We start from the raw sequence: 12,755 nt of genomic DNA on the forward strand, positions 1-12,755 counted from the left end.
GAAGAGTCATATACAATTTCAAAGGAACAGACTTTTGTTAACATTACTGCATACTGACTTGCATAATGACTTGGATCATGCAGATTATGTTGGTGATCCATCCATTTTAAATTCATGATTGATAGATATAAACGGTAAATAGAAATTTAAACTATAGAAAAAGATTGGTTTGTATCCTTACAGGAAACCAGGATTTTTTATTTTGGCATTACAGGAACTTTGTATTATTACAAATTCCTGTTTAGTTGGGTAATACATTACAGTGAAAGAGTGATTGGTATAATTATATTTCCTACCGAAATCTATGAAAATTATTACCACCAAGGTTTTATAGCGATTTTCACTTTTTTTTTATTTTGATTTTTACTATTTATTTGAATTTCGTTTTCCATTGTTTCCATTTTTGAAGGAATTTGAAAGGCAGATAAATCTCGTAGAAAAGTATTTTCATTACTTTTTTTTACCTTCTTTGTTTCCTTGTTCATTCTTAAAATAAAGAAAACAAATGAACAAGAAAACTTGTATCGTCTGCGTGGAAGGTCCTGCAAAGTATAAGTGTCCCAAATGCTCTGCTCCTTAGTAAGTATAGTAGACGCGATGCGTTTACCTTTTTTACTTTCGACAAACATCACTAACGAGTTTTCATAAGTTGTTCGCTTGCTTGCTGGAAGCAACATCAGCAGCAATGTTCAGTTACTTCCAACACAAGTCTGGATACCCTTGAGGATGATAAGAACAAACACGATCTTCTTCCTCCTAAGCCATCTCCTAATGTCCTCTTTGTGAACGGCAGATATCCCACCATTGCGGATGAAGCTCTTCCAACTAAATCCCAAATCAGTCAAGCTGTGGATGATCCCAACGTACAGGAAATGCTGCAAGCAAACCCGGAAGTGAGGACTTCAATAAAAAGGCTTGTTGAACTTCATAAGTCCGAAATGGGTCCCGTCCCTACGCGAACATTGGATGCTATACAACAAAACCGACTTCATAATCCAGAATTCGAACAACTTGCTTCATATATCCTCGACAAGTACTATCATATCGAGGAAGAAAGCGGCTAGCAAACCGTTGAACTTTAGGCAATGTTTCATTTTACACTGGGGTTTTATGAGCATAAAAATTGACACGCTGTAAAATATCAGGGGAAAACAAAAAGGGAATGTAATGTATATAGCGAATTTTACTCTTTAAAAACTGGTTCATAATAACTTTTTTCTTTATTCATTCTATTTTTAACCCATTACTTTTGTAATATATAAGGATGAATCTGTAATCACGGCCACATAGTTACCATTCCTGTGCCAGTCCATACCAACAATCAAACCATCCAATTGTACAGGATTTGGACTGGAGCCTTTCTCCGCAACATTAATAAGTTGAAGTGTCCCTTGGCGTTGAGAACTGGCAGTCATAAAGTAATCAGGGTATCGAGGATGGGGACAGGCTCCGCAGAACGTTGGGAACAGAGAAGCACCCTGGTGATCAGGTAGAAGCGTTCGGGGTTGGGGATATCCTACATCCTCTTCCATGTCATAACTTCCATTTCCTGCTTTTGCAAACAAATCCCAACGTAACCAAGCACCACTCTTACAAACTACTAAGATGCTGGTGCCATCAGGACCAACCCAACGGGCGTTCGCTAAAGTCGATGCTAACCCAGCATTTCGATAACTATGGACAACCTGTGAAACATTCAAGGTATAAAGCCAAGGTGTGATCGATGAGACCTGTTCAGAAACATCCTGGCCCATCGATTCATCAGTGTTATTAGGAGGACTAGTCCAATCGAAAACTCGTACATTTCCAGATTTCTCTCCAACGAGCAAGTGATTAGGATTTACTGGATGAAATTCAACGCTAATACCAGGGGAGGATAGAGAATATCCGGCCAGAACAGGGCCATTATCTGTAAGTCTCCAGATGATTAGAGTGTTGTCATCACCGACCGATGCTATCACTTGTTCTGCAAGTTTATTGTCTGCAGAATATACATCAACAATATCGATAGCATTAACAAAGCTGTGGTGTCCAGATTTTCCTCCTAAAACGTGCTGGGTTATTATCGAGTCATTACGCGCAATTATCAGTCGAACTGTATTATCCTCGCATGCACATGCAAAGCATAAGGTATAATTATCTAAAATGTTGTTCTCCAATAGCCCTTCCATTTGAATATCTTGTTGTGGCTTTTCTTCTTTCTCATTTTCTGAACATATGCAATTAGCGGAGAATGCCAATTGAAGAACCGGCAAGCCTATATGTATAGTATAGAGTTTGACTAGGTCCTTCATCGAGGGCTCCCCGTTAGCAAATTCAGTAGCCTTATAAACCGTTATACCAGTATCATGTCCTTCAATACAGGTTAGTTTTCGTTCGATAAAAAAAAAAAGAAACAAAGCAAAAAAAAGAGACTTATAGAATCAAAACATTTAGCTTTTCTACATTCAATTACTCACCTATAGCTAGCAGATTTGAACAACTGGAAGAAGCAGGGCACCATTTTGCAGTAAATGGACGATTTTCCAAAGTCAACCTAAAAGGAAGATGTCAAAACACATTGATCTTATTAATTTTACATACTCCAAAGAATTTGATGAGGAAGTCATCCTACAAACGAAAGACAAGAAATGATGAACGTTGGGAAAGGAAAGTCTTGATGTTTTCTGAGGGACTTCGTATTTTTGCACCCAAAAAAGCAAATCAAACAAACTATGAATAAAATTAAACCCACAATTTACGAATGTACAAATACGGCCTTTTTTTTTGGTTCAGTTACTCACTCTATTTCCAGAAGCTTAGCTAATTTTTGAACTTTCTTTTTTAGAATCCATTACAACTCTATATCAATGCACTACTGCAACTACACAGCTCTTGTACTGCTAAGCTAGATACTCTACTTCATCAACAAACTACCTGCCAAGTAATCCCAAATATTCTTAAAGAATTATATTCATTATATAATAATAATTAACTAAACACCTGACACAATTATCCCACCGATTTATTACGGAACGAAAGGAAAACTATTCCGTCCCGTATGAAGTACCACAGCGGCTTTTTCTCTATCCTACACGTTCCCCAAGCCAGTTACATAGAAACGTGAAAATGGCTTGTGAATAGTGTGGATTCATACGAATGTGGATTTTCTAGCAGAATTCTCGGCCTTATATCTTCTACTCAAAGCGCAGTCACAGGCTACGGTGACTATCGTTAATAAACAATTCGATGGGAAAAAGTCAGAGGAATGTGTCTGTGTTAAATACATAAATACATAATGGTAGTATATACATGAAGACTAACTGAGTAAAATAAACGCACGAATGAATTCATTTGAGATAACAAACATGGGGAAGTTGATCGTGCTGAGGTATAATCCAAAGCCAGTTACAAATGTTCGCTGAAATATTCAACTTTGGAACAATGAAGATTACCATGTTGAAGAGCATAGTAATTCGAAGCCTGCTATTTGCTACGTTGTCTACTGCGTTTTTGAAAGTGACTCATTTGATCAAAGGAAAAGTTATTTTCACTTCATTAGTAATCATTAAGCGAATCATGATGGAGGCAATGGGCATCATATCTTTTTATTCCTTTTTAATTCCCTTTTTGTTTTTTTCTTTCAGCATTCCATCGCGTCGAGCATCCTCAAGGACATCTGAGCTTCTTTCTTCAAATTCTTTTTTCATTTTTGTGGTAGCTTCCTTAGCTTTTCCCTCATAATCTGTGTTTTTCAATTCCTGAGCTGTCTGTTTGACGTTTTCTGTAGCCTCTTTCTTTAAGTCTTGTGCGGGCTTTTCACTTGCCTTTTCTGCCTCCTGCGAAACCTCTTGACCCTTCTTTCCTAATACCTTCTTTAGCTTCTCAAGCTTTTCAGGACTCTCTTTAAGGGTTTCCTTGATGTATTGGCGGATTGTTGTATTTCTGGGTGCTGTTGCACTCCATGACCACGCAAATCTTGTTGCTCGAAATGCCATTTTGCAGGTGGTATAGATGTTTATTCAAGGATATAAGGATTCAACTATTGTTTTCTTCCGCTAGCTTGATGAATGAAAGCTTCAATGTCTTCTTTCCTTAAAACAGTATATATATATATATATATATATATATATTCACAAGTCGATAAATTACATCAATAGTGCATCATGAATTTGCGGTTTGTCATGTACTCTTCAATTGAACTACGCCAACGGTTTAAACTTAATTTACCGATGAGAAAAGAATCGATTTCATATTTACGTGTTTGTTTACTTTTATAATGAACTTCAGCGTTATGCTGTGATGTTTGTACCTATATTTACATGTGGGCTGGGTTGAGCCTCTAATGTTTGTTTACGAGTATGAAATTAACACGGGACAGATTGTACCTCTGCCACTCGCTATCGTACAGGGATCGCAAGGAGTAAAGCAGAATTGTGAATGACTGGCTCTCAAGGGAACTCTTTCATTCATCACTCACATAATCAAGTTGGTCAAGGTTTCCCTATTACATCTTCCCAGTCTATTTCTGAGCCATATTCAGAAATATCAGATAATTCAGGAGCTTCTACCGGAAGCTCTCATGATTCTGCTTCTCCAGTTGAAGATGAATTTGCAACTTCTGTTGCTCATCTTCCAAATCGGGAAAGGTCAGGCTCGTATGATGGCCCCCCGAATTCCAAACTTGCATCCTATGCGAATGCCAAGGAGACTTCGATCTCTGGACAGAGTGATTTGCCAAATGAAGCGCCATCTCGTCGTATTTACGTGAATCATATTCCCAATGAACATGCAAATCTTCCAAAGCAGACGTTTCCTGGCAATAAAATACGGACAACAATGTACACTCCTTTAAATTTTATTCCGAAGAACCTTTACAACCAGTTCAAAAACGTTGCTAACATTTTTTTCCTGTTTCTCATCCTTCTTCAGGTAACTTAAATACATACAAAAACGTGATTAATCCTTTTGACCACTTTATTTTTTGTTTGCTAACTTCTTGTACAGTGTATTCCTACTTTTCACGCAAGACATCCTGCGCTGCCGTTCATTCCACTAACTATCATTCTGTTGAGTACAGCCATAAAAGATGGAATCGAAGACTACAGGAGGTCTATTCTTGATAACAAGTTTAACCATACTATTACATTCAAACTTGTTGGTTGGAAAAATGTGAACTCCTTAAACGAACATGTCGGGCTCTGGAGGCGTTTCAAAAAATTCGTTTCGCACACTGTTCATGACAACTTAAAATCACACGAAAACAAATCACAGTGTCCATCGTATGCTCCGTCGATATTTTATTCCCATAGAAACAGTCGCGATTCTAATTCGTCCAACTTCTCCCTCATGAGCTCTCGAGATAGCATTGAAGCATTGGGTATGGGAAATACCTCATTATTTCGAAATTTTTCTGTAGTTCCCAAGAACCAAAATGTGTCTTCTGAGGCTCACTTTGAACCTGTCTATCGAAAGAAAATACAAGTGGGTGACATCGTTCGCGTTCGTGCTAATGAAGCAATCCCTGCCGATCTTTTAATTCTGTCTACTGAAAATAAAGAAGGTATTTGCTATGTTGAGACAAAAAATCTTGATGGGGAAACGAATCTCAAGGATAAGTATTCTCTTTATTCCACCAAAGACTGTCGTTCTGAACTGGAGTGCTCCATTGCGTCTTTTTGGGTTCAGTCCGAAGAACCTCATTCAGATTTGTATAATTTGACAGGCGTTGTAGAGACTCATGTTTCCGATGATAGTATAGAAACGGCGGAGAATCCTTCCACTCTAAAACAAGAACCATTTAATATGTCTAATATAGCCCTCTGTGGCTGCACCCTTCGAAACTCTAAATGGATTATAGGCTTAGCTTTATACACTGGGTGTGAAACTAGGATACAAATGAATCGGGGCGTTACTCCTTCAAAACGAAGCCGAATTACAAGAGAGCTCAATTGGACGGTACGTACACGTCGACATTTTCTTCTTTTTATTAACATTTAAGATCTTTCTGAATTTTTTGCTTCTTTTTCTGATGTGTATTATCTCGGGCATGTTGAGGATGGTATATTCAGCTCGCCAGAATTCTGCCAAAGTATATGAGTTTTATGAGTTATCAACAGCAACTACCTCTGTACCTGTTCAAGGTATCGTCAGCATTTTCACCTGTTTAATCCTGTTCCAAAACCTAGTACCCATCTCCTTATACATCACGATTGACATTGTTCGTACAATTCAATCTTTTTTTATTCACAGTGATATTGAGATGTATGATGAAAAGCTTGATTATCCTTGTTCGCCTAAGTCTTGGAATATTTCTGATGATTTAGGCCAAGTTGAGTACGTCTTTTCTGACAAAACCGGAACCCTGACTCAAAATGTTATGAATTTTAAGCGGACTACTATAAACGGTATTGTATATGGAGAAGCATATACCGATGCTACACGCGGTTTTGAAAGAGCTCATGGTCGTAATAATATACAGCAACGGCTGAATGAAATTAAAGAAGATAGAGAAAGAATGATAGAGTTGAGCAGATACGGAAACCCTGCGACCTCTTCTTTTGTCTCAAGTAAACTTGTTAGGGAATTACATTCGACCAATGAACAGTCAACACACTGCAGAGATTTTTTCACTGTACTAGCTCTCTGCCACTCTGTTGTTACAGATGGCCATGGTGATTCTTTAGTATACAACTCTCAGTCACCGGACGAAGAAGCTTTGGTGAAAGCTGCTTGTGATCTTGGGTTTATTCTCAAAAGTACTAAAAATAAACGTTATGTTGTTGAAATACTTGGAAAACGTAGTCGATTCCAAGTGCTGGATATTATTCCATTTACATCAGCAAGAAAACGCATGAGTATAATTATTCGAGATCACGAAGGCTATATAAATCTATATTGCAAGGGTGCAGATAATGTGATACTTAGAAGATTGGCAGGAGATAATTCAGAGGAGCTAATTCAGAAAACAATACAGGATCTCTCTCTCTTCGCTGCAGAAGGGTTTCGGACCTTGTGCGTTGCTCAGAGAAGACTGGAAAAAAAGGAATACCTCGAATGGAAAGTCAAGTTCAATGAAGCTAATTCAGCGTTACATGATCGAAATGAAAAGATTGATCAAGTTTCAAACTTAATTGAACGGGAATTAAATTTACTGGGAGGAACCGCGATTGAAGACAAACTTCAGGACGGTGTGCCTGAAACCATAGATCTACTCTCAAGAGCAGGAATTAAGTTATGGGTATTGACCGGTGACAAAGTTGAAACAGCTACCAACATCGGCTACTCATGCAACCTATTGGAAAGCGGGATGTCAATTATCCGTATTGATTCCACTTTTTCTGAACAAGAGCAAATAAGGGATTTTATTTTGAAGAACTTAAATGATTATTTTGGTTTGAAAGGAACCGAAGAGGAATTTAAAATGATGATGCAGAATCATGATCCCCCTTCAACTGAGCATGCTGTCGTGATAGATGGATGTGTTTTGAGTATGATTCTCGAAAGTGAATTTGCTAATCAGTTTTTGATGTTATGCAAAAATTGCAGGACTGTTTTATGTTGTCGGGTCAGTCCTTCTCAAAAAGCAGCCGTCATATCCTTAGTAAAACATTCGCTGGATGTCACAACACTTGCTATTGGTGATGGTGCAAATGATGTGTCGATGATTCAGCAAGCAGATATTGGAATTGGAATAGCTGGCCTTGAAGGACAGGCCGCAGCAATGTCTTCCGACTATGCTATAGGTCAATTTCGATTTTTATCTCGGTTGCTCCTAGTGCATGGGCGATGGGATTACAAAAGGACTTCCCAAATGATTTCAAACTTTTTTTACAAAAATGTCATTTGGACTTTCACTTTGTTTTGGTACCAGTTGTATAATGAGTTCGATGGTAATTACATTTTCGATTATACCTACGTGATGCTATTTAATTTACTTTTCACTTCTTTTCCTGTGATTATAAATGGTTGCTTTGATAAGGACGTGGATGCTGAAACGTCTCTTAAATATCCTCACTTATACAAGTCAGGTATTTTACGGCAAGAATGGAGTAAAAGGAAATTTTGGTATGCTGCTATTAATGATAATGCTGAATATACTAATGATTTATAGGCTATCCGTTTTAGATGGGATTTATCAATCAATGATTTGCTTTGGTGTGGCCCTTTTTGTTTTTACTGCTGGTAATTTCGTAAGTCCTTCTGGCCATCAGACCGAGTCAATTGAAGACATTGGATTGTTTATATCATCCCCGGCAATTTTTGTCATTAACACGTTCATTCTCTTGAATCAAGAAAGTTTGGACCTTGTTTCTGTGGGTACGTGGCTTTTCAGTTTGGTCATATTTTGGTTCTGGACTGGTGTTTATTCGGAAATATTGGGTTCGAATGCGTTTCATAAAACAACTTTTCGAGTCTGTAAAACGCTGGCGTTTTGGGTAGTGAATTTATTAACTATTGTTTTGTCTCTATTTCCTCGGTTGTCCGCTATTTTAGCACAAAAGCTATTTTATCCCAAGGAAGTTGATTTGCTTAAAGGGAAACTAGAGAGAGAAGAAGGTCTTCGTATGAGAAATCAGTCTTCTACGGTTGAAAATTCTTCGGTAGTTCCCTCTTTATCTATTCCCGAAAGAGAAGAACCTCCAAACTTTTCTTATGGACATTCTACAATTTCACTACCTATAACATCCTCAAGTTCTTTAACTTCTAAGAAGCGTCCTCGAACTATCGTTTAATAAATAAAGGCCAGTTCAGGACAATACTTAGATGTTTTTTCTACTTAAACATCTTTGTTATTTTATAGAAATAACGATCTTTGTTTTTTTTTTCCTATAGCAAAATTTTTCTAAACCCTTAGATTTTTCAACAGCATAATTCAATAATCCATAACTAAATCATTTCACAACCATTTGGTGGTCCAAACCATTTTTTCTTTATTTTTCTTTTCTCTTATTATTTTATTTTCTTACTCTTTTGTTTTCTTTTGTTTACATCCTTGACACAATCCATTTCACTATACTTTGTTGCGAGTCTTTGCGCAGAAGTATTTATTTGCTAAAAGAAAATAAGAACAAAATTATCGTACATTCTTAAACGGCAGTATCTTCTAAATGTATTCACGGCATAGAGGAAAAAGAGTTTGGTAGCATTACACCAAAACACTGCACATACCCTAGAAATAGCAATCTCTGAATTGCAGTTCATATAGAGTTTTTCAATGCCTCAGATATCTTCAATAACTCAGGAGGATAAATCAATTATTCGAAAATATATCCCGAAAAGCACGAACAAAATCCTTGCGGCTGGCATTGCGAAATTATATATTGCGTATCCAGACCCAAACAGATGGTCTTATACTGGGCTCTGTGGAGCAGCAGTCTTATGTTATGATACGACTATGAAATGTTGTTGGTTAAAACTTGTTGACGTCGTGGTAAGTCGTGGAAGAAGGCTTCACAGAAAATAAATTAACAGTTGATTTAGGGAAATGGAGGAGTTTTGTGGGACCAAGAATTGTATGAAAATTTTGAATATTTCCAAGATCGCACATTTTTCTATTCTTTTGAGATCGATCAATGTTTTGCAGCACTCAGTTTTTCCGATGAAAGCGAGGGATCCAAATTTTATCGCAAGGTAATTGAAAAAGGCTGCCACCCAGAGTCCGTAGAAAATTCTGTGCTTTCATTTCTCACACGTAAGGGTTCCAAACGCTCGTCCGGCACTAGGCAACTCTCTAACTCTTACACTGCACCTTCGTATCCTACGAGAGAAAAGGATGCGGTTGAGGGTAATTCATCAAATCTCGATCTTGACCCTAGCCTTATTGACTCTCTTGTGAAAATGGGCATTTCGAAGGACCAAATTGAGCAAAATGCTGATTTCGTCATGTCCTATATTCATAGTAATGCTCCTGAAGCTTCTCACACATCATCTCCACCTTCTGTACCTTCCGTTCCTTCTTCTCTCCCTCCCTCCGTACCTAATGTTAATGGACCTTCTTTGTCAACTCCCTCTATACCTAATCATGTTCCTAACGGAGCAACATCTACCCCTTCTTCTCATTTACCTCCTCCGCCACCACCACCGGAATCTGCACCTTCATCGCAAATTCGATCTCCTTTGACAGCGAAGAAATCGTCCGTACCTCCCCCTCCCCCTCCTAAATCTAATTCTTCTGCTATTGCTGCAAACAAGAAGAGGGCACCTCCCCCACCTCCTTCCCGTAGAAACAAGGTCAAGTCGCCATTGTCGAGTGCAGGATCTACAGCTACTTCTTCATCACCTTTTCCCCCACCTCCACCACCTCCTAAAAATGCAACGTCCCCAACTGGTCGAACTTCAACGCAGGCGCCTCCACCACCTCCTCCACGGTCTGCTACAGCTCGACATACCCCTCCTTCTCAGTCTCAAGCTCCTGCAATTCCTGCCCGCTCCGTTCCAAGTTTGCCTCCTCCGGAACAAGCTCCTACTTTTGACACAGCGCCTTCTCCAGCGTTACCTGCTACTTCACCTCCTCCATTGCCATCTGGTGCTAATACCCCATCTGCACCACCACCACCTCCACCGGCTCCTGCACCCGTACTAGCAGTTCCTGCACCTGCTCCACCGCCAGCACCAGTGCCTCCCGCACCATCCGTGAGCGGTGATTCAAGTGATTCAGCACTTCCAGTACAGAATGGTAGAGCTGACTTGATGGCGAGTATTCGTGCTAGCGGCGGTATTGATTTGTTGAAAAGTAGAGTATGTTAACCAAGCGACAGCCACTATGTTCCCTGTTACTAACCTCCTAATCTAGAAATCTACTTCTCCCAGTGTTAGTTCTACACGTACTTCAAATCCTCCTCAAGAAGCGCCTTCTAGTAATAATTTAATGGACGCGCTTGCTAGCGCACTGAATCACCGTAAAACAAAAGTTGCTCAGAGTGGTATGTTAGAACTTTGAGGCTTAAATGTCCTATGGATTGTTTAGTTACTAACGTATTACTACAGATGAAGAAGATCAAGACGACGATGAATGGGATTAATGGAAGTACTCGAATATGTTTTTACGGAAACGACAAAATCGGGATTTTGAAACACTTTTATTTTTATTTTTAGAGGAATTTGGTTTCCTTAGTATTGTGTTTTTACCGTACCTGTTGTCTCCTTTTATCCGACATGTTTGTACATCATTTGACAGAATGGAAGTCGTTCTTTTGATAAAATTTTCAGTTCGTTGTTTTTGTTATAACCATGGATTCTACAACTTCTATTTCTATTATTTTCATTTATATGGTTTCTTTCATATTTCCTGGAATTTTCCGATGTATCCTACACTTTAAAATAGCAGATTGTAGCGAGGTCGTTATAGGAATTCCGTTAATCTTACTAAGTTAGCTTATACGAAGATCTGAATAAAGAAAAGAAGAAACAGCCCTTGAGCAGTCACAAAATTTCGGTAGCACAACATTTGGCGCTTACTGTTAAAGTCCTTCCACAACCAAATACTCAATTTTGGTCAAATAGAAAAGAATGGATCCCGCTAAATTGGCTAAGTTACAAGCTGGTGCTCGTATTGGTATGTAATTTTGATGGGGGTTTTTCACTCAAAGGCATAAAGTTGCGAATGAACACGATGTAAACATTGCTTTATAGTTCGTCTTATTAGGAAAATACAATTTTGTGTTCTTTTACATCGTACTTACCTAATGCCTGCAAAAATATAAATCATAGATATCAGCGATATTGATGCTAATAACTTCCATTTAGGTGGTAAGGGTACTCCTCGCCGTAAGGCTAAAAAGCCTGCCAAGTCTGCTACCAGTGCTACTGATGACAAGAAGGTTCAAGGCGCTTTGAAGAAATTGAACATGCAAACCCTTCCTGGTATCCAAGAAGTCAACATGTTCAAGGAAGATGGTGGTGTCATTAACTTCCGTACTCCTGCTGTCCAAGCTTCTCTCCCCAATGAGACTGTTGCTGTTTACGGTAAACCTGAAGAGAAGTCTTTGACCGATATTCTTCCTGGTATTTTGAACAACCTCGGTCCTGAGTCTCTTACTGCTCTTCGCCAAATGGCTGAGCAACTCAAGGTCAGCGAGGGCAACGAAAAGGGTGCTGCCGGCGAGTCTGGCGACGGTGAAATTCCTGACCTTGTTGAAAAATTTGACGAACAAGACTAAATAACCAACGAAAATAATTCATGTTGATTGTGTTATATGTACACTGTATAAGAAAATGCATTCATAGCGCGGTAAAGAAATTTCTAAATGCCGTAATTTCTACAAGTAATGGAAGTAAAGCAAAAACCATGATGCAGCAATTGCTCAACGATGCAATGGTACAACACATATGATAAAAATTCGAGAGTTTTCAATGTTTCCTAACTTACATGGTAAAAGTGTAGCTGTTTTGCAAGGCTAAAGTCTTGCAGAAGTAATTGAATATGCAAACTAATTCACAAGAATTCTCAATTAGAAACCTAGATTAATAAGGTTTAGAGGTGTATTTGTTAAAACGAGATTGTCTACGGCCATACCTAGGCGAAAACACCAGTTCCCGTCCGATCACTGCAGTTAAGCGTCTGAGGGCCTCGTTAGTACTATGGTTGGAGACAACATGGGAATCCGGGGTGCTGTAGGCTTTCTCTCTTTACTTTTTCTACTTTTTAAAAGTTATTGGATTTATCTTTTATTTTACTTTTGCAATTGTCTTGGAAGAGATCGAACTGTTGTATACTTGCTGCAGATCGGTTACTTGCCAGGTGACAATACACAAAAAAGGTCTTTTTTGAAAGT

The 12,755-nt window shown here is 38.6% G+C and overlaps 6 protein-coding genes and 1 non-coding gene across 7 annotated transcripts; 5 read left to right on the forward strand and 2 right to left on the reverse strand.

Annotated features, from left to right (window-relative positions):
- The first annotated feature begins 306 nt into the window (after window positions 1–306).
- Window positions 307–1,243, forward strand: SPOG_01790 (zf-HIT protein Hit1). The gene is made up of 2 exons (XM_013166894.1): window positions 307–579; window positions 650–1,243. The coding sequence occupies exons 1-2, from the start codon at window positions 506–508 to the stop codon at window positions 1,062–1,064; spliced, it is 489 nt and encodes a 162-aa protein (XP_013022348.1). The 5' UTR covers window positions 307–505; the 3' UTR covers window positions 1,065–1,243.
- On the reverse strand, window positions 1,142–2,767 carry SPOG_01791 (NUP37 family WD repeat protein). Its single transcript, XM_013166895.1, has 3 exons — window positions 2,584–2,767; window positions 2,460–2,536; window positions 1,142–2,353 (listed from the first exon to the last, which is right to left on the reverse strand). The coding sequence occupies exons 1-3, from the start codon at window positions 2,607–2,609 to the stop codon at window positions 1,236–1,238; spliced, it is 1,221 nt and encodes a 406-aa protein (XP_013022349.1). The 5' UTR covers window positions 2,610–2,767; the 3' UTR covers window positions 1,142–1,235.
- A 161-nt stretch (window positions 2,768–2,928) lies between these two features.
- SPOG_01792 (uncharacterized protein) lies at window positions 2,929–4,073 on the reverse strand. Its single transcript, XM_013166896.1, has one exon. It carries the CDS (start codon window positions 3,975–3,977, stop codon window positions 3,588–3,590), a length of 390 nt encoding a protein of 129 aa, XP_013022350.1. The 5' UTR covers window positions 3,978–4,073; the 3' UTR covers window positions 2,929–3,587.
- Window positions 4,074–4,144: 71 nt separating this feature from the next.
- Window positions 4,145–8,864, forward strand: SPOG_01793 (P-type ATPase). The gene is made up of 4 exons (XM_013166897.1): window positions 4,145–4,911; window positions 4,987–5,937; window positions 5,981–8,046; window positions 8,093–8,864. The coding sequence occupies exons 1-4, from the start codon at window positions 4,420–4,422 to the stop codon at window positions 8,712–8,714; spliced, it is 4,131 nt and encodes a 1,376-aa protein (XP_013022351.1). The 5' UTR covers window positions 4,145–4,419; the 3' UTR covers window positions 8,715–8,864.
- A 332-nt stretch (window positions 8,865–9,196) lies between these two features.
- Window positions 9,197–11,003, forward strand: SPOG_01794 (WASp; the record flags this gene model as incomplete). Its single annotated transcript, XM_013166898.1, has 4 exons — window positions 9,197–9,412; window positions 9,463–10,719; window positions 10,775–10,904; window positions 10,969–11,003. The coding sequence occupies 4 exons, from the start codon at window positions 9,197–9,199 to the stop codon at window positions 11,001–11,003; spliced, it is 1,638 nt and encodes a 545-aa protein (XP_013022352.1).
- A 456-nt stretch (window positions 11,004–11,459) lies between these two features.
- On the forward strand, window positions 11,460–12,327 carry SPOG_01795 (nascent polypeptide-associated complex beta subunit). The gene is made up of 2 exons (XM_013166899.1): window positions 11,460–11,536; window positions 11,728–12,327. The coding sequence occupies exons 1-2, from the start codon at window positions 11,491–11,493 to the stop codon at window positions 12,138–12,140; spliced, it is 459 nt and encodes a 152-aa protein (XP_013022353.1). The 5' UTR covers window positions 11,460–11,490; the 3' UTR covers window positions 12,141–12,327.
- A 159-nt stretch (window positions 12,328–12,486) lies between these two features.
- On the forward strand, window positions 12,487–12,601 carry SPOG_16185. Its single transcript, XR_001203078.1, has one exon. It is a non-coding gene; the product is annotated as a 5S ribosomal RNA (ribosomal RNA).
- Window positions 12,602–12,755: the final 154 nt, after the last annotated feature.

Source organism: Schizosaccharomyces cryophilus (genome assembly GCF_000004155.1).
Source record: "Schizosaccharomyces cryophilus OY26 unplaced genomic scaffold supercont4.2, whole genome shotgun sequence".
Taxonomy (NCBI): Eukaryota; Fungi; Ascomycota; class Schizosaccharomycetes; order Schizosaccharomycetales; family Schizosaccharomycetaceae; genus Schizosaccharomyces; species Schizosaccharomyces cryophilus.